This window comes from Rhincodon typus, chromosome 5, assembly GCF_021869965.1.
Source record: "Rhincodon typus isolate 14 chromosome 5, sRhiTyp1.1, whole genome shotgun sequence".
NCBI classification, from domain to species: Eukaryota; Metazoa; Chordata; class Chondrichthyes; order Orectolobiformes; family Rhincodontidae; genus Rhincodon; species Rhincodon typus.
Window position 1 is genome coordinate 89,783,654 of NC_063336.1, and position 21,777 is coordinate 89,805,430.

The window sequence follows — 21,777 nt, forward strand, 5'->3', positions numbered from 1 at the left end:
CCTCTCTGCTCCTATGATGCTGCTTGGCCTGCTGTGTTCATCCAGCCCTGCACCTTGTTGTCATTGAGTTCAGGTGGATTTAGAGATGGGCACCAAATGCAATAGTAAAACATCATGTGGTAGAGTTCCCATTTCACATTTGGTCATTGCTACAAATCATGCCCTTTTTTTCCAAGTATTCTGTCTTGTGCACCCAAAATTTAAAAAGTGCTTGTTCATATTTGAGTAATAATTTATTTGATTTGATTAACACAGCTGAGTGTAGCATTTTAAATTAGTGTCAATTAAGCTGATTTTTAAACTATTGAAAATGACATAAATATGTTAATTGATTTGGAAAACATTAAGTTCTTCAATATTGTAAAAGAGAATTCAATGTATACATGTCCCATCAAAAGGACTGATCTTCATTTTTATATCCTCACCAAATGCATGTAATTAGTGGGGCTCCCAATAATTAATTAACCTGGGAGCTTGTGGACATTGCAGTTTGTGTGTTTGTCGACACTGGGACACTGAGTTAATTTAAGGAGAGAGGCAGATTTTTAGTTAATGTTGTGTTAAAGGGTTATGGGAAGCCGGCAGGAATATATTTTAGCATCTGTACATTTGCTCCATTCAGGTTTTACTGTTTGTTTGCTTATTCTCCATTTTGCTTTCTGTTTCAGTCTCTGATCAATTCCTACAGCTGGAATGCTTCATTTTGCCTCCTGGTGTTTGAGTCACCATGATTGTGTGGCCTTCGTGTTCTCCCTAAGGGTAGCATACCAGTGTAGCAACCTTTTTGTTGTAATTTCCTTCGGCAGTTATACCTTGCTGTCAAGGAATAGGGAGGAAGATGACTTTTGTACTTTTCTTGAAAGTCTTAGTAGCTATAATACGGTTTTTGTTTTACTATAATCTTTCCCAAGTTACCACGACAAATTGCAGTACTTAAACTATAGGTCTCAACTTTGCAGTGTCTGCAGAATGTGGTTGTGTAAAGTAGGCATTGGGCCCCCTAGCATTTCAACCAAAGGCAACACATTTTTGAGGAACAAGCTGCAGATTCAAAGTGAGTGTCACATTTTGCTTCTGAACCAGTGACAAAATAATCCCAGGTAGTTTTTTGCACTTTGTACTGGAAAACACCATCTAATCAAGAGTCATTTAGTCCTAATGTAAATAATTGCTGGGCAGAATGCTTACTCAGAGTTAGAGGTGACTCCGATTGCATTAATGACCAAAATATAGATTTAAAGCTTCATTTCATAATTCTGATAGTTCGACTAATCGGGACCTTTTCATAGGTAATAGGAGGAACCAGAGATGAAGAGGTTACCAACATGTTTAGTTTTTACTTGGATCTCCGTTTTGATTGCTTAGCTGGCAAAAAGGAACAGAGCTGTTTTGTCAGCTGCTGTGTAGCTTTGACACTCCAATCTATGATTCTTCCCAAAACTTTTTTTGGGGGTTGGGTTAAGTAATTGAGTAATCTTTGGCCAGAAAGTCTTTAGCCATTGTGTCTGTTCATTCTGTTTATTAGAACAATTGAAAATAATTTCAACTATCCTGCCATCTTCAGAGTCCTCTTGTCCTTATTTTTGTTTTCCCTATTGAAATGCAAAGCTGTTGAAAATTCTGATCCTCCCAACTCCTCAGTTTGTTCTAATTCTCATTTGCTTATTTTACCTGACTAGCTGTTACTAAATATTTCTAATCAACTTACTCAGATATGTATGATTCTTATCTGGAACTAGATGGGACTTGATCCGAGGCCTCCTAGTCTAGTAGACAATTTTTGTTTCCTCCACCATCAAAGTACCAGTGTTTCTGGATCAATTACGTGCAAAGGCCATCAGGGGCAGTAGAACAACAACAAAAGTGAGGGTAAGGGAGGGGAGAGTTGAGTAGCCAGAGGAAGTGGTAGAGGCAGGTACAAATGCCAAATTTAAAAGACATTTGTACAGATATATTGATAGGAAAGGTTTGAGGGATATGGACGAAGTGCCGGTAAAAGTTGTTTGGGATATCTGGTTGGCATGGGCAAATTAGACCGAAGGGTCTGTTTCTGTGGTGTACGAATCTGACTCTATAAATAATTCCTGTGAGTCTAGTCTTTTCCCACAATTAATTTACTATCTCTGTTGAATTAGTAACCATTGGCTTGAGCCTTCTTAAAAAGCAGGTATTGCGGGACCTGCTATTACATGGACATTCATCATACTACACTACCATTTTGATGGCTTGGAGGTATTGAGTATCAGTGTTACTTCCTTTAGTAAATGGCACTGAACCTTTAAAAGTGTTCTTGTCTTCTGACCGCTGGATGACTTGTATATGTTTTACTTATTAAGGAATGCAGAATTCCTTAATGTATTGCCATATCAACATTGACATTTTCTAACAATAATCCCAACATATGTAAATTACTTTACTCCATATTAATAAACAAGTGATGAGCATATTGTTATTGAGTTTCAGGCAAACATAGCATCCCATAAAAATGTAATTGTTCACTGGAATCTTCTTGTTTTGTATAACATTCCGTTTACAGGTCCAATTGACAGATTTTGAGAATTCTGCATATGTGGTCTTTGTTGTGCTGTTAACCAGAGTGATCCTTTCATACAAGTTGGATTTTCTTATTCCACTCTCAAAAGTAAGTAGTCCTTCCATAATATATTGGTCTATAAAATATATTAGTCTTATGTTTGGCTACAAATGTAGTTATGAATGAAATAGACATTTGTCAGACTTATCAGTTTGCGGCTAGCATGATTATTACATGGGGGGAAAAAAAAGCATGGTTATTCAATACAGTTAGGGAGTCTTTTGTTATATCACCTATGCAATGACAAAATTGGACAATAACATACATGTCGCATGTCCTAAGCATTTTACATGTAGCATTGTCTTTGTGGAGGGTTGAATTTTCCTTTGCTATTATAATAAGTAATAAACATGTATCTACAACCGTTTTGCCAGTTTGCAATGTAAAATCAGATTGTCTGTCTGTCTGTCTGTCTGTCTGTTAAACATTGTTAGAATTTGCAGCTTAATTGATGGTTGCATTTATTTTATTTAACTCACCACCTACAAAGAATTTGTGGTACATGTTTTAATAACCTCATTTATTACATACCAGCTGAATGGAGTATTGCTGTCCACTCACTATTGGAGAATTCAGTGATTCAGCTTCCACTGTTTTCTGGGAAAGATAATTTCACAGCCTAACAACCCTCCACAAACACATTCATCTCCATCTTTTAGAACCTCTTATTTTAAAAATCTGATTTCCCCATCAGAGAAAACAACTTCATGATATCTCCTTCCTGTCAAGTCCCCTTAACCTTGTATGTTGAAATAAGTTCATCAGTAACAACTCTGAGACAAGCAACCTATCCATGGCTGGAATGTGAGCACTCATCTGTGTGTTACATAAATATGCCCAATCAAAGATTGTAAAAGGCATATTGAGTAAAGTTTTCTTTGAAGCGTTACTGTGGTCAGTTTCAAGAACATTGTATTATAAAGGATTCAGAAAAACATGATGTTGATGATTCTTAATGTAATTTGGAGATAAGAGTTGAAGGAGACATGAATGACATTTTTAGAATGCTTGAGAGACATCAATCATATTGAGGAAGTGATTTTAATTTGAACTCTGAACTAGAGCTGAGGTGAAGAGTTCGCAATTAATGAGTCTCAAAGTTGGAGACCAAATCAACTTGAGTACTGGAATTGGCAATACTGAAAATGATTTGTTTTAAAGTTCATTGTAGGGCCAGTTTCTTCAGAACCAGATTGATTGCTGACAAAATTATAGATCAAATACTGCTGAAAGTTTTCATGAAAATTGTACATTTTAAAAGGAAAATAGTTAGGATTAACTTGGGTAAATTGGTTAAATTTTCTTCTCATGCCAAAGATAATGGAAAAAATTTTGGAACTTTCAGAAGCTGAAGGCCTCTGGGCAGCTTTTATCACCCACATTCAGTTGTTCTAATCCAAATCCTATCATAATTCCATTATAATCTTTGGGAATGCAGCCTCCTTGTTGTATTGTTTAAATCTGAACTTTCTCAGAAAAATGTATTTTTTGGTGAGTTTTTCAACTCCAAAATACTAGTTATATCCGTGAATGTAAACTTTGGGCTCCGCTTAGTAATTCAAAATTCTGAATGGCTGAATCTGTGTTCACACTGTGCAGAATTGTGGAGGTTGGTCAGGGTGCATTGGATTACTTAAGCCTAGAGGTGATAGATGTATTAGTATGTTTCAGCAACAGATGAAATGAGGCATTGGTGATATTGGGTGTTGGTACAGAATGGAAATAGATGATTTTAAGTGGGATATGTGGTATGATGATTTCACCATTAAGTGGTTTCCAGAGAGACAAATGGAGTTAAGAACAGGAGAGAGGAATTTGTGATTGGGGCTAAAAATTATGGCTTCTATTTTTCCAGTATTTAAGGGGCATTTTAGAGACTTCTAGATAAGCACATAAGTATGCAAGGAATGGAGGAATATGGACCAAGGGCAGGCAGAAGGGATTAGTTTGAGTTGGTGTCATGTTCAGCGCAACATCCTGGTCCAAAGGGCCTGTTCCTGTGTTGTATTATTCTATGTTCTATTTAGTTAAACAATAAGGCATAGCAACAGAATTAGGCCATTCGACCCTTCGATCACGGTGGATATGTTTCTCAACTCCCTTCTCCTCATAGCCAATGATCCCCTTACTAATCAAGAACCTCTCTATCCCCGTCTTAAATATACTCAATGTCTTGGCCGCCTCAGTCTTCTGCAGCAATGAGTTTTACAGATTCACCACCCTGTGACTGAAGAAATTCCTCCTCATTTCAGTTCTTAAAGGGTCGTCCGTTCACTGTGAGGCTGTGCGCTTGGGTCCTAGCCCCTTGTACTTTAGTAGTCCACCCTATCTACGCCTCTGTTTGCTTTTAAGTTTCAAATAGATGCCCCCCCCCCAGCTATCCTTCTAAACTCCATTGAGTACAGACCCAGAGTCCTCAACCGCTCCTCATGTAACAAGTGCTTCGTTCCTGGGATCATTCTTGTAAACCTCCTCTATTGCCAGCAAATCCTTCCTTGAATACTGTGCCCAAAACTGTTCTCAATATTCTTCATGCAGTCTGACCAGAGCGTTTTTATACAGCCTCAGCAGTACATTTTTGCTTCTGTTTGCTCCTGTATTTTATCCCACTTGAAATGAATGCTGACATTGCATTTGCTTTCCTAACTGCTGGCTGAACTCCTTCCAAGTCCCTGTGTTTCAGATTTCTGAAGCCTTTCCCTATTTTATAAAATGGTCTCTGTCCCTATTCTTCCTACCAAAGTGCATAAACTCACACTTTCCCTCATTGGGCAGATGGAATTCAGTATAACAACCTGTCCAATTCCTGCTGCAGCACCACCTATCGTTTTGTCATCTGCAAACTTAACAATACCCTCAATTCCTTTGTCCAGATTGTTAATGTATAACATGTACAGATGTGCTCCCAACACAGACTCTTGCAGAACTCCACTGGCTGTCATCCTATAAAAGACCATTTTATCCCTACTTTCTTCCTTCTGCCAGTCAGCTAATCTTCTATCCATGCGTTTATGTTGCCACCACATCATGGATTCTTATCTTATGTAGCAGCCTCCTGTGTAGCACCTTGTCAAAGGCCTTCTGGAAATCCAAATAGATCACATGCACTAGCTCTCCTTTGAGGAGCTAATAAGCAAGTTAGACAGATTTGTCAGGCAAGATGTCCCCTTGACAAAGTCTTGCAGACTCGGCTGTACCTTTCCCCCCCCACTCCCGTCTCTTTATTTCCCAGCTTCCTTTCCCCAGGGTCCCAACTCAAAACATCCACTTTTCTGCTGCTCTGATGCTGCTGGCCTGCTGTGATCCTCCAGCTCTACGTTGTGTTGTCCCTAGTTTACCATGCATTTCCAAGTACACTTGTCCTTAATAATGGACTGTAAAATCTTACCAATGACAGAGGTTGGAGTAATTGGCCTGTAGTTTCTTGTCTTCTGCCTCCCTTCTTCCTTTTAAGGGAAATTTCTGCTCATTCAGAAATGAATGTCAAGTCTGACAATTTAAAAAGTGAAGATCTGAAGAGAGGTAGAGGTGAAGAAAAACTGGGTCTTGTCATCGTGCATTTTCAGATGATGCCTCCAAGGGACGACATCTATAGTAGAAATAGAAGAAGGTCAAGCACAGTAGGGAACTCATTTCAGAAGGTTATCTGACTGCAGCTTGATGGATAATTGGGTGCAAGTGCAGTAGAGATGTTGGAGTAAAACTTCCTGATTATTTTGTCAAAGACAATAGGCAAGTCGAGAAAGATGGAGTTTTGACCAATGTCGTCACTAGGATTCATCTGAGACTTGAAGAGCTGATTTCTTTCAGCTGAGAGATTGTAACCTGAAGTTTCTAGAAAGAAAGGCACAGATTTTGCAAATGCTCAATGACTCTGAAGCAGAAAAGGAGGTTGGATTTGGGACGGAAGTTTGCAAAGACGGAGTCCTAGAGCTGTGGACCATAGAAGTGGACCCCTCGGTCCAACTCGCCCATGCCAATCAGATATTCTAAATTAATTTGTTCCATTTGCCAGCATTCAGCCCATATCCCTCAACCCTTCCTATTCATATATCCATTCAGATGCCTTTCAAATGGTGTAATTGTACCAGCCTCCATCATTTCCTCTGGCAGCTCATTCTATAAATGCACCACGCTCTGTGTAAACATTGCCCCTTAGGTCCCTTTTGAATCTTTCCCCTCTCACCTTAAACCTACACCCTCTAGTTTTGGATCCCCACCCCGGGGAAAAGACCTTTTGACTATTCGCCCTATCCATGTCCCTCATGATTTTATAAACCTCTGCCTCTGGCAGTTCAGGAAAATAGCCCCAACTTATTCAGCCCCTCCCCATAGCTCAAACCGTCCAACCCTGGCAACATCCTTCCTATAGCAGGGAGACCAGAATTGCAGAGGGTCATGAGTTGTTTGTTTGAGAGGGGAACAGTACCTAAGGGGAGAAAATTGTTGCTAATATGACCTATCAGGGAGCCAGGTAGGAAAGTTGGGTCATCAGTTCAGTTGAAACAGGGTCAGAAATGGCACAAGTGGTGGATTTATTTGACAGAAAGAAGTAATGGGGAAAATGGGAAGAAAGTAGAGCATTCAGCGTCAAGACTGGAGCCTTAAGGTTTGCCATGTTGAGTGAATGAAGGGGACAAAAACAGTAATAGAGGCAGCTGAATGGATGATCTTGATCTTAGCAAATGGTTGATGAGCTCCTAGAGGTGAAAAGGGCAGGGAAGAGTTGTCATTTATTTCCCTTGACTGAGGAGCATGTTTTTGAAGATTATTCTTTTTGTAATATTCACTGCATATCTAAATGGGCATCTTAGTATTTTCGCCAACTTTGTTATAAATTGTTGGAACAGAGAAGGATGTCTTGCTGTTCAGTCATCTATGGTGTTTTCTGCCAGACAAGTGATTGAAACAGGGGGAAAACATTCATGGACTTGCACTATGTTACCTAGCTCTATCCTTTTTTGAACTCCTCATCTACTTTTAAACAGGACAGGTGGCCAATGCAAACATTGGATTTATCCGAGTAACACAAGTGTCTTCTCTCCATTCGATGTCTTTTTATTCCTTGGTAATTTTGTTTTTAATTTTGTAGTTTTGATTAGTTGAACGTTCTTCTCTTAAATAATAACGTTGAACAAAACTTTAGTTTTTACCCTGCACAGGGATACTGAGATCCTTGTTATCACGCACTGTGGATTAAACCTGGGTTGATCTTACAGTTGATCACCTGCTTCTTCAATCAGAATGAGAGGGGTTGTTATTTCACTTCTGCTTATGAAAGTCTTCCCACCCTATTCTTTGTAAGAGTCTGTTGCTTGTGTGGCTCATTAAGTTGTTTCTGTTCAGTGGTAACCCCCCAGGATGTTGATATTGATGGATTCAGTGATGGTAATCCCATTGAATGCCAAGAGATGATGGTTAGCTTCTCTCTTATTGGAGATGGTCAGAAATTGGCTGGTGCATTGTGTGTTGTGGATTTAACTTGTTACTTATCACCCCATGCCTGGATATTATCCAGGTCTTCTGAATTTAGACATGGACTGCTTTAGCATCTGCGCAGTCACAATGATGCCGAACATTATGCAATCATTAAGTGTCTTCACTTTGGACCTTATGATGGAGGGGACATCATTGAAGCAGCTATGAATGATTGAGGTAGGACACCACCCTGAGCAGCTCTGCAGAGATGTCCTGGGGCTGAAATGATTGATCCCAACAATAACATCCTCCTTCCTTTTGTACTAGGTATGACTCCAATCAGTGTAAAATTACTCTTCATTTCCACTGATTTTGGTTTTGCTGGGATTCCTTATGACAATACACATTGAATATGACTTTGAAGGGGCAGTTTTGAGGAAGGCTTTTGGTGTCAGTGAGCAGTTTATTCCTGTGCGAGTGCCACTTGATAACATTGATCCTCTCCCATCTCTTTTTATTTTGATCGAGTAGACTGACAGGGCAGTAATTGACAAGGTTGACTTTGTCCTTTTTTTGTGTATGTGACATTGGGCGATTTTCCAGATTGTCAAGTAGATGCTGGTGTTGTGGCTAAAATGGAGCAGTTTGGCTCAGATGTGCTAAGTTTTGGACCACCAATTTCAGTACAATTGCTAGAATGTTCTCAGAGTCTCTGGTTTTTGTAGTAGTCTTCCACTATTTCTGGAGTGAATTGACTTGGTTGAAGAGTGCCATCTGTGAGGCTGGCACCTTCCCCAAGGAGGCAGAGATGGATAATCCATTCGGAACGTTTGGCTGAAGATGCATGCAAATCCTTTGTCTCTGTATTCTGTGCTGATGTGCTGGGTACCCCTATAATTAAAGGTGGAGCTATTTATTGGTTGTAGGATTACTTAACCCTACTTATTGCATTCTATTTCCACTGTTTTGACCTGTCATTGGGTTATACTTCCTTGTTTAGATATGCTTAGTGCTGCTCTTGACATGCCCTCCTGCTACAGTCTTTTATGAACAAGGATTGATCTCGCAGCTCTAATGGTAGCGTTGGGGATATGATGGGCCTTGAGATGATCAATTGTGTACTTGAATACAATTCCACTGCAACTGATGGGCTACAACACCCTGTTTTGAGTTGCTAGATCTGTCCCAAGTCTGTCCCATTTATCAATGTGGTAGTCCCACGCAACACAATAGATGGTACTGTCTTTGTCTATACATTATTAAAATGTCATGAACAGATTCTGAAAATGAAATATCGAATATAATGCTGATCTTTATTTATGAAAGAATTAGAAAAGGTTAGATGTCAATAAAGCAATTCAAAGGCCTGTTTAGACCATATCTAGTGCAATGGTTCCACCTGGATATTGTACCTTTAGGAGGGATCTCCTGGCTTGGAAGGAGACAGCACAGATTTATTAGAATAATACCAGAACTCCAAAGCTTAAATTTGAGGAGAGATAACATGATCTGAATCATGAACAAAAATGCTGGAAATACTGAGTAGAATTTCTGGAAAGGAAACAAATTAATGTTTCAGGTCAACACATGAGCATTTTATGTTTTGATTTTTAGATGTCAGCCATTGCAGTATTTTTGCTTTAACACAACTTCTAGGTGCCATCCTTGGAGTTTAACTTAAGTGATTTGATTGTATTTTCATGATATTAGGAGGAACCGCTGTATGAGATCTAATTCTTGTGGGGACTTCATTTAAAATGAAGCCATACTTTTCAGGAGGAAATATAAGAAACATTTATGTTAAGTGTGGTAAACATTTGGAACATTACCATTTGCTGCTAGGCAAAAAGAGTCCATTGTTAATTTTCAAAGTGGACATATGGAGTTGGATTAGAGATCTGTATGATCTGATTGAACAATGGAAGAAGCTTGCAAAGCTAAATGTTCCAAATGACCTAAATCAATGATATAAGGAGCATTGCCGCAAATAAAAATTCAAATGCGGTGATAGCCAGCATTTTCTCATGCAGACACAAAACAAAGCACTGTGGAGGTTGGAAATACTTCCCAACTCTGGCAGCCTCTGAGAAAGTGTAACATTTCTGGTCTCTGACCTTTTCAGGTTGCGGGCCTCTTTTGTAATGCAGGCTTCCAAGTGGCCAGCAGGGTCAAGAATATTGAGAGATCCTTATTGCAATTGTCTCCTCCTAATCATGTAATACATAAGTGTCATTTAATCGAAAAACGCAAGTGTAATACATCACTGTGTGGATAATACAGTATAGTTTTCATCTTAGAACATAAGAACTGGGAACAGGAATAGGCATTTCAGCTCTTTGAGCCTGCTGCACAATTTTAATACAATCATGGCTGATTTGATCTTGGCTTCAACTCCACTTTCCTGTCTGGCTTCAATCTCGTGAGCCTCCTCTGCCTGTAAAGCTGTCCTCAAGGGCACCAAAATTATAACACCTTGTACATTTGCAGCAACACTTCCCAACTTTTGTATTATTTCCTTTAGCAATAAATACCAAAATTCCATTTTCAGTTCATTTATTACTGCCTGGACTTGCATGCTAGTTTTCTACGATGCATGTACAAAGCCACCAAAGCACCCTTGAGCTTCTCTCCAGCTACCTAATTTGTTTTTCTATTCCTGTAATCAAAATGGATAACCTTGCACTTGTCCATGTTTAAAATGCAAATAGAGTAGTTATAACTCTGTCAGAGTTCCTTGGCAGCCATTGCTGGCTCTCGGCTCGCAACTCCACTTGAGATCCTGAACCCCCACTTTGGGAAGCCCTGCTATCCAGAGCTGTGTATGAGGTTCATTGTGTAGAATAAAAGTATTTGAAAATTATGTCCTTGCACTTATAAACAGTCAAAACTAGTGATTAATTTGATCATGGGTGTGGCCAGTTTTGTGGCTGGTATTGAGCTGGTATTAACTGTTTAAATTAGATGTACAATAATACAGAAACTCTTTGCTCTTAAAATTTTGCAAAGTTTTGGCCAGTTCCTAGGAAGCAGTGCTGGAAAATCAACAGTACTATATAACTGAGACTCCAAGACAATATTTTGAATTGGTGACCAAAATTTTTATGCTGCTATGTTCTGTTCAACAAAGTGTTTTGTGGGAGATGCAACAAAAATGTCAGCATTCAGCAAAACTGTTTATTATTTCTGGGCCAGCTAATTTGCTGTAAATGGTTGTTAAGTTTTATTGGTTTTGTCTTGTGAAACTGAAGCTTTTGCATCCCTTTTTTAGTCCTGTCCACCATTCTTGCATGTTTGTTTTTGTTCATCTATGTGAAGTTACTGGTGTGGTGAAGATACAGTTGCAGGTGTGGGACTTTAAGAGATGCCTACGATTTTAAAAGTTGCTTGATATTTTGAATTGGGCTGCGTTCAACTAAGTTAGAACACTTCAAAATCATAATTTGCTTTAAACTGGTAACTAAATTGTAAAATCTAACAAACAATTTTATTGGCCTAGGTGGATGAAAACTTGATTGTGGCTCAAAAGCGTGATGCTGTACGCCAAGGGATGTTCTACTTCAGGAAAGATATTTACAAAGGTAAGAGTTAGGAATCTTGTCAGTAGTCTAATACTTTGTAGAAGTCACCTGAATTATTTTGTTTAAAGTCTAACTTATTGGAATGTACAATCTAAAAGTAAGTTAAGCATGCTATGAAAGTCAGATTTCTATCTCTCAAATAGAAGGGAAGTACTGTGGATGCTGGAAATTTTTTTTTCCTTTATTCTTTAACGGGATGAGGATGTCGCTGGCCTGGCAGCATTATCGTCCATCCCTAATTGCCCAGAGGGCAATTCAGAGTTGACACGTTGCTGAGAGTCTGGAGTCACTAGGCCAGACAAGGTAAGGATGGCAGCTTCCTTCTCTAAAAGACATTCAGGAACGATATAGGTTTTTCCAACAATCGACAATAGATTCATGGTCATCATTAGACTCTTAATTCCAGATACTTTATTAAATTCAAATTCTACCATCTGCTGTGGTGGGATTCGAACCCGAGTCCCCAGAATGTTATTTGGGTCTCTGGATTAATGGTCCAGTGATAATACCACTAGGCCATTGTCGCCTCTTATCTGACGTCGGAAAGAAACACAATGCTCTAGAAACTTAGCAGGTCTAGCAGCATCTGTGGAGAAAGAAACAGTGTTTTGAATCCAGTATGATGATTCTTCAGAATGGAGTTAGAATTCTGTTAGTTTATCTCATACGTTTATTGGCTAAAATGGAAGGCAGCACATCATTAAGCCTGGTAAAAATCTCACCTGTGATTCTCATTATTGTTTTTACTGTCTTATGAGATGGTGCCATACATCTATACCATTAGAGAAAATGTTATTATAAAATTCCATCTTTTATCTTGTCTGAAATGCCTCGTTATGAATTGATTACACAAGGAAAAAAAACTTGTACTGAGTTTATGGAAGTAAAGCAAACAAGATTTGAGAAGTTGAATGTCCTGAGAGTTAACCTGACTGACTTACTGTATAATTCATAATATCTCCATTACACTTAATTTGTGCAATGTTTGGGGTTCTAAGGAAAAGCATTACAAGTAAATCGAGAATCTAAAACATGGAACTATGTTGCTGCCTGCTTAATTGATACACTATTTTACTTCCTTCAGTTTTAACAATGCTTGAACTTGTGTTGAAATCTGCTATAAGGCCATATTTATGTTTCAGTTAAGGTTAATTGAGAATGTACTTTCTTAATTTTATGTCTTTGTCACCCTAGCTGGAAACCCAGTTGTCGATGGCTGTGCTTGTACACAAAATGGGATCGATTTGGATTCGGAAGAATATGCATTAATGAGCATAGACACAATTATTAATGGAAAGGTGGGTATAAATGCTCCTTATTAGTCAGTGATGATTTGCAGAAATGTTGCCATTGAGAATGTAATTTGAAACTAGCTTTACACTCCAGAACCCAGACTGGTTGGGCCTAGCTTTGTTATATTTTTGTAAACAAGGGCAATTGGTTGATTTCTCCACTCTGTCAATCTTCTCTCACCTATTTGGTAAGTGATGAGGCTCTAATTTGTCCATGGTTCTTACTTCATACTACTTATATGTGAAAGTTTGTTTTTTTAATTATTAACTTGTGGGATATGGTTGTTGCTGGCTGGGCCAGCATTTATTGTCCTCTCTAGTTTTCCTTGAGAAAGTGGTGATAATGTGCCTTCTTGAACCACAGCAGTCCATATGTTGTAGGTAGAACCAAGATGCCTTTGGAAGGGAGTTCCAGGATTTTGAAACAGTGACTGGAGGAACAGCAGTATGTTTTCAGGTCAGGTTGGTGAGCACCTTTTGAGGGGAATTTGCAGGTGGTGATGTTCCCATGTATTTGATGCCATTGTCCTTCAAGCTGGAAGTGGTCATGGTTCTGGAAGATCTTGTCCAAGCATCTCTGGTGATTTTTTGCAGTGCAACTTGTATTGTATGCAGCGCTGCTACTGAAAGTCCATGGTGGAGTGACGCACACCACATCCACAAACAATCAAGCTGCATTGGCCTGGATGGTGTTGCACTTTTCTTGAGTGATGTTGGAGCTACACTCTGCTAGATAAGTGGGAGTATTCCATCACACTCCTAACCTGTTCCTTGTAGATGGTAGATAAACTTTGGGGGAGTCAGAAGGTGAGTTAATCACTAAGGTTCCTAGCCTCTGACCTGCCCCTGTGACCACTGTTTATATAGCAAGTCCAGTTCAGTTCCTGGTCAGTGGTAACTGCTAGGATGTTGTTCAGTGTTGGATTCAGTGATGATAATGCCAGTGAGTGTCAAGGGGCAGTGATTAGATTATCTCTTATTGGAGCTGGTCGTTGCAACTTTTCAAGCCTAGCTATTATCCATGTCTTGTTGCATTTAGACACAGACTGCTTCAGAATCTGAGGAGTCTCAAATGGTGCTGAACATTTTGCAATCATTGAATATCCCCACTTCCAACCTTGTAATGGAGTGGTCACTGGTGAAGCGCCTGAAGATGGTTAGGCCTAGTACACTACTCTGAGGATCTCCTGCAGATATGTCCGGGAGCTGAGCTGACAGACTTCCAATGACCACACCATCTTCCAATGTGCCAGGTATGACTCCAGTCAGCAAAGAGTTGTTGCCCGATTCCCATTGGCTTCAGTTTTGCTTGGGCTCCTTGCTGCCACACTAGATCAAATGCACCCTTGATGTCAAGATCTGTCACTTGGGTCACGTCTAGAATCTAACTCTCTTGTCCACGTTTGAACCAGGGCTGTGATTAGGTCAGGAACTGAGTGGCCCTGGTAGAACCCAAACAAGTATCAGTGAGCAGCTACCTTCTGTTTAAAGATACCTTCTATCACAGAGAGTAGATGGGGCAGTAATTGGCTGGGTTGGATTTGTCCTGCTTTTTGTGTACAAGATAGACCTGGACAATTTTCTACAATTTTAGGTAGATGTCAGTCTTCTAACTGTACTGAAACCGCTCAGCTAGGGGTGTACAGGTTTTGGAGCACAAGTCTTCTGTACTATTACAGAATATTGTCAAAGCTTATAGCCTTTGAAGTATCTAATCCCTCCGTCTGTTTCTTGATACCACATGAAGTGAAAGGAATTGGTGGAAGATGGGCATGTGAGATGCTGGGGACCTCCTGGAGGAGGCTGAAATGAATCATTCACTTAACACTTCTGGCTGAAAATTCGCTACTTGTCTTTTGCATTTACGTGTTGGGTTCTCCCATGATTGAGGATAGAGATATTTGTGGATTCCCCCCCTCCTCCAATGAGTTGTTTGACTGTCCACCACCATTCAAGACTGGATGTAGCAGGACTGCAAAGTTTTTAGATCTGGTCTGTCAGTTGTGGGATTGCTTAGTCCTGTTTATCACCTATACTTCTGCTGTTTTGGCATGCAAGTAGACCTGTTTTGTAGCTTTTTTTTTTGGTATGCCTGGCATGCCCTCCTGCACTCTTCTTTGAACCAGGGTTGATTCCCTGGCTTGATGGTAATGGTAGAGTTGAAGATATGCTGGCTCATGGGGTTGGAGTACGTTTCTTGCTACCGATGAGCCACGGTGCCTCGGAGGCACAGCTTTGAGTTGCTAGATCTGTATGAAGTCTGTCCCATTCAGCATAGTAATTGTGCCACACAACACATTGTAAGGTATTATTAGTATGACGGCAGAACTTTGTGTTCACAAGGACTGTGCGGTCATCAGTCTTGATGTTGCTGTCATGGGCAGATGCATCTGCAGCAGGCAGATTAGTGAGGATGCGGTCAAGAATGTTTTTCCCTCTTGTTGGTTCCCTCCCCTTCAGACCCAGTCAAGCAGCTTGTTCTTTCGGACCCAGCCACCCTGATCAGTAGTGCTGCTGCTGCTGCTGAGCCCCTCTTGAGAGTGGACATTGAAATCTCCCACATTCAGTGTACGTTCTGCGCCCTTGCCACGCTCATTGCTCCTCGACCATTGAACAACACTCGGAGGAAGCACGGTGAGACCAGCTGAAGGAGGATGTTACAAGACAGTTCCTTCCCCATGTCTCTCCTAATGGCCCAAGACTTCAAGGAGTCAATGTTAAGGATTTCCCAGGGCAACTGCCTCTTGACGGTTTGCCACTGTCCCACCTTCTCTACTGGGCTGCTCTGCCAGTTGGAATAGCCATTTCTCAGGGTGGTGAGACATTGTCTGTAAGATATGATTTTGACAGTACGACTGTCGGTCTGCTGCTTTGACTAGACTCTAAGCCAACTCTCCTAATTTTTGCACTAGGCCCCAGATTTTAGTAAGGAGGACTTTGCAGAGTTGACAGGGCTGTTTTTGCTGTAGTTGTTTCTGATGCTGAGTTCAATGCCAGGTGGTCAATCCAATATTCCTTTTTTTTTCCTTTTTGAGACTTTCTAGTGATGTTACAACTAAGTGGCATGCTAGACTATTAAGGGTGGTGGACAGTCTACATTCAATTACATTCACAGAATGAGAAAACTTAGTAATCTATCATTTGATATTTTTGGTGTTGTTTCTATTGTTTACTAGCTAATTGTAACGCATCTTTGACTGTGCTTTGAGATTTCTGGCAAGGCAAAAGTACTATAGTCTTATTTTAGTATGTAGATAAACACTGTGTCTGAAAGGGGCATCACTAACCATAATTTCCATTCTCTGAACAAACTCTGGACTTCGTACAGGAATACAAAATGTGGGGGGTGGGGTGGTGGGGTGTGGTGCAGCTTGGCATAGAGTTCTAACTGCTTCAACTGAGAAAAGAAATATATTTTTCAGAATTTCAGTTGTGTAGTGAAAGCAAGCTGCTTTCAGGATTCATGCAGTGAATATTACCACTTTTTTCTGATGCTGAATTCATCATATGAAGAGTGAAACAGATTCAACTCTGATGTAGCAACTCAGACGTGCCTAACAATCCGTCTGAATAGGACTGAGAAGGTAGAGTGACAATGCTAAAGGAATATGTGACAACAATTGAAAGAATTTTTAGTAAAGGTGAGATCAAGCAATAGGGATACTGGAATTAAAAATAAACCCCATAGGGTGCAAGGCATTGGAAGATATCTACAGATCTCCTGGCAGCAGTAATGTTGTAAAAAATGTTTTTAAATATGGAGCTCGGAGAAGATTGTAGAAATGGATAAAACAGTTGTCAAATCTTTTAATTTGTACTGACAAGACAAGAAAATGAAAACCTGTTAAGGTCATGAAGCCCATAAATTTCTAGAATGTGTCAAGAATATTTTCTTGAACCAGGGTATTCTAGATTTACTAATACGACGAGAGAATCTTGTATACAGTGGTCATAACGTGATAGGATTTTTAAGTTTGAGAACACATATCAATGTTGTAAGCTTAAGTAAGGCTGACTTCAAAGAGACGAAGAGTAGGCTGGGCATATTGAACTAAACAAGTAACTGCAGAAATGTATTAGGTATTCAAAACTATGTAATGGAGAACAATTAAAATCCTAAGCTCAAAGTGTGAAATGTCTATTTGTACAATTGATTAACCATAATCTACATTTCAGAAAAAGATTAGAAAATTAAAGGCAATAATTTCTCAAATGCCAAAAAAGTGATAATCTAGTTAACCTGGGAAAATATTAAAAGCTAATAAGTACATGATGGCAAAGATATGGGTTCATTAGAATACTATGCCTTCAATTAATCAATAATGTAATTATTATGATTCCCAATATATTAGCATTGGGGAAATATAGTTCTAAAGTGGTGTGTAAAATCAATTTTAATTTTTAGCTCTTGGAAGATTTGACTTGTTTTTCTTGTTCAGTACATCATTTACAAGTCATGCAATAAAACTAAATTAGCAAATCACTAGGTAAGGTAATTGCTAAGGTTTTAGCTATGTTGCGTTTCACAGCCGAGAGAAATGTGGGCCAGAAGCAGGTTAGATGAGAGGGAAAAGGTCTGTGATAGCGAAGGTCATGTTTTGTAGCAATCTCCAAACACGCAGGGCTGGGGAAAATGTCCTGAGAAGCTTAGAAGTCAGTGGGAACAAAGCTCCAGAAATTGAAGGCTGTAAAGGTGTCAGGGAAAGACATTTTACAAGGCTGTTGAAGAAATGAGCTTAAGGAAGCCCTATTAAATAGTAAGTGAGGTGAGTTAGCAGCTCATTTTTAAAGCTTTGAGTGAGATGCTAACCAAGAAAAATAACATTGAGTGAATTTGCTGAAAGGGAGCTAATTAGTCATGTCAACCGAGCAAGAAGCTTTAGCATGGATTTTAAACTGAGGTTTGAAGGTTTATAGGAATATTACTGGAGAGAAAGGATGAATTTTTCTTTTTGGAATTAGTAATGACATTGTTTCAATAGTTTTTGTTTGAGGTAAGGTAGTTAGTTTTTCTTTGTAGCAAACTTTAATGTACTTTTTAAAAAAAAAAATTAACGGCCTCTTGTGACTATTCAGTAACTGACATCAGTAGTAATCAAAACAAGCCTATGACCAAACTAGCCAGGCTTCACTCCAGGATCTGACTTGTTCAGCTTTACCATCAGCTGGGATAACTAGCCTCATTTATCACGCAAGTACTTTGTATCTGTTTTTAAGGGGGAATATGATAAAATACCAGCTATAGAGGAGGAACTGAACCTTAATTGGGGAATTTTTGAATTCAATGAGTGATAAGTAATGAAGAAAAAAACAGGAATTAAATAGTTGGCCCTCAACACCTCATGGTTTTCACCATAAGGTATTAAAATAGGTAGTTGAGAGAATTTCAAAATGTATTTCAGTTTGGGTACTGCATCTCAAAGGATATGTTTGGAGGGAATGTGCTGCAGAATTACTAGAATTATGCCGGAGCTTTGGTTAAACTTGAGAACAATTTGAATAAACTTGGCTTGTATTCTTTTAGCTTAGCAAAGGAAGTGGTAATCTAGCTACGTACCTAATGTTAAATGAAAATGATTGGATAGCTACAGAAACAAAGTGACAATAACAATATTAGGGCACTTTGTTAGTGAAATTGGGAAGCACATTTTCTTTTACAGAAGTAGAAATTTGGAACTTTGCCCATGGCATGGATGATAAAATAATTGTAACTTTCAAAGCAGAGGTTTTTATTTTGTAAAAGGTATCATAAGATATGAGGCAACAGTAAGATAATTAAATTGAGGTACCAATCATCTGTAATTTAAATGAATGCTTGTCGAGATACAAACAAGGGGTTGAATGCTCTATTTATTTTCCAACATCTGCTCGTAGTGATGTTCATCAGTGGGTATATGCTGTGTAAACTGTCAATGCAGGCATTACAAACATTTCCATTAACATTCCAAATATTTTACTGAAATGTGTTCACATTTATTAAGCAAATTTACCTTTTTATATGGCACCTTTGGAATGCAGACTCCCTTCACAGTTCACTTTGTAATTTGGTGAAATATTGAGACTCATGAGACTTTTCTAATTCTGATTTTGGTTTGCAGGAAGGAGTTTTTCCAGGTTTAATTCCAATTATAAACAGTTACCTTGAAAACATGGAAGTAGATGTGGATACACGGTGCAGCATTTTAAACTACCTCAAACTCATCAGAAAGCGAGCTTCAGGTGAAGTTATAACTTAATTGTTAATGTAACATTTGTTTACCATAACTGGAATTGAGATCATCACAAAAAGGTCTAACTACGTTTATCTGGGCATTTATGCATGTTTAGTTAAAGCACTCGTCATTTCTTTGGACCATTCTGTTGTAAAGTTTAAAAATTGAAGTATCTGCACTCTTCTATTGATTTCTTCAGCAGCCTCAATTTTAATTCTGTTTGTTTGTTATGACAGAGGTTGGGGGGAAATAAACACTAAGGTGCATTAAAACACCACTTTAAGGTATTTCTGTATCATGAACATCAACACCTGGAAAGATATAGCAAATGATGGCCATGATGGAATCATAATTCATGATTCAATCTGAATTATTTTGAGACTCCCGAGCACCTGGCATGTATACCAACTCATCCATCCACGTGGTCTCTTGTTTTTTCAGTTTTTGCATTGTTTGTGCCATTCTCCCATACACCAATGTCTTGTACATGAATTTAGGTTGGTGGCATATTTGTGGAGTTGGGGATATGTGGTTGTCTCCAAACTGTAGAGGTATGGGAAGGCAGGGAGAAAGATGAAATCTGAAGAGATAACTGTTATTTTTTAAAGTACCAATTATGAGAATACAAAGCTTAATTTCATGTTATAATTTTTAAAAATTTATTTTATGGTATGTGGGGTGGCTCTGGCAAAGCCAGCATTTGTTGTCCATCCCCAATCACCCTTGGACTGAGTAATGTGCTGGGTCATCGATAGGGAACGTGCAAGTCAGCCACATTGCTAGGGGTCTGGAGACTCCTCTAGACCAGACTAGGTAAAGTTGGCAAATTTTCTTCCCTAAAGGATATTTGTAAACCAGTTAGGTTTTACAACAAGCAATAATTTTTTATGGTTGCCATTACTGACACTAGCTTTTTTTATTAGAATTATTGATGGAATTAAATTTCACAAGCTGTCATGGTAGAATTGGTAACCACATCTGCAGATTAGCTAGATTGTGTCCAGTTAAACTGAGGTACAACTATGCCACTATCTTCGTATATCTGTCAATTTTTCATTTGACCACAATGTTCAAAGAAAGAAAAAATGAATCCATATTTCCACTGAAATTGTGTTTTTTCTTTTGCAGGTGAACTGATGACAGCAGCGTGTTGGTTAAGGAAGTTTGTTACTGATCATCCTGACTACAAGCAGGATAGTATTGTAACTGAAAAAATCAACTATGATCTTATTATGAAATGTGACCAAATTGCAAAAGGGTTACATGACTGCCCAAAATTAATTGGAGTACCAATCAGCAAACCAAAATACTCTGATGACCAGCATAACACCGTTTGATTTCATGGCGTTGTGTACCTAATGTTTATCATACAGATTTTGCATGGAACAGAGACCAAGAATGCGCACAAACTAATGAACAGGGCCAACCATTTAAATCAAATCTTTATTTTATTGATTGTTTAAATCAGTGCAGATTTGTGCATTGCAGTTGTCAGATGACCTGTAAGCTACATGTACATATATTGTTTTTAGATTAACAATGTATTTTTAATACACTTACATGGGTTGTTGCACAAACTTCTGCTGTAGATACAAATAGAGAAATGTACTTTGTATATATAATTTTCTTACCACAAATTCCATTGCCTTTTTGTTCATTGTAAATGTACTGAATAAGTTGTTTAGATCATGTAAGAATAAATAATAAACTCTGTAGATGTTTATATTGAATGTTTTGTTGATTTGACTAAAAGAAATTACTAACTTTATGTTGTGTCCACATTGTGTAAAATATCTACATTGTGGTTTACATTTTGTAAGGATTTTGTCAAAGTTTAAATCGATTTGTGTTTGTATTGTTTCCTAAGTGAGTTCAGTTGATATTTCATGGTTTTCATAGTGAGAAAATGAAATGAAAATCAAGGAGATGGAATTATAATTGTAATAAACTCATTCTGGAAATTGCGATTGGTCTAAATACTGTATTAACATGCACAAACTTTTTTGGTAGATATTGCTTAAATGATGCAAATTTTAGTTTCTTCGACCATATACCTGTGAAGGTGAGCTATTCTTGGTCACAACGTCTGAATAGTGACTTCCCCACCATCCTAGAGGTCTCACTGAACTTGATCTGCTTTCTCCTCACTCTATTATTTTTATTTTGTAAACCACTTGAGGACTGCTGGTAACTAGATTTCGTTTTCATGTTAAATTTCTCCCTGCCTCGGCACCTGATTTTTCTGTGGTATTGACTGCCTTTGCCTTTGCTACTGCGTCATAGAAATCTATCTTTGTTGCTTTAGTCTGACTAGTGCTAGCTAATTCATCAGTTTTCAGTTGTTTCTATGCCAGCTATCTCTTTAGAAATCCTTAATTTTGAAACTTGGCAACAGATGTAGACCATTCAGTCCATCAAGTCTGCTACACTATTCAATGAACTGGTAATGACTGCTTTTCTGGTGACCCACGCATCTAATTGAGTCTGCATCAGGCGGAAAGTGTATTTTTAAATTTGTATCTCTTCTGCAAGACGTGTGTTCATATAAAGGATTTACTTGGTGCAGTTAGCTTTTCACCTAGTGTATTGACTGGAAATTTTCAGCCATCGAGAGGTGACCCTTGAGACTGGTATGAAGTATTCAATTAAGGAAATTGATGCGTTTTGTCATGAGGCTTTGGAAT

General features: G+C 38.7%; 1 protein-coding gene across 3 annotated transcripts in view; it reads left to right on the plus strand.

Annotated features, from left to right (window-relative positions):
* The window catches only part of gclc (glutamate-cysteine ligase, catalytic subunit), an 85,213-nt gene extending 64,397 nt beyond the window's left edge, over positions 1-20,816 (plus strand). For 2 of the 3 annotated variants that reach the window (XM_020528099.2, XM_048596508.1), the window contains exons 13-17: positions 2,537-2,641; positions 11,508-11,589; positions 12,784-12,887; positions 18,980-19,100; positions 20,222-20,816. In XM_020528099.2, coding sequence (XP_020383688.1) covers positions 2,537-2,641; positions 11,508-11,589; positions 12,784-12,887; positions 18,980-19,100; positions 20,222-20,430 — 621 coding nt within the window. In that variant the 3' untranslated portion in view covers positions 20,431-20,816. Of the gene's footprint in view, positions 1-2,536; positions 2,642-11,507; positions 11,590-12,783; positions 12,888-13,920; positions 15,216-18,979; positions 19,101-20,221 lie in introns of those variants that run through there. The other variant, XM_048596509.1, reaches the window with a different exon arrangement.
* The last annotated feature ends 961 nt before the right edge of the window (positions 20,817-21,777 follow it).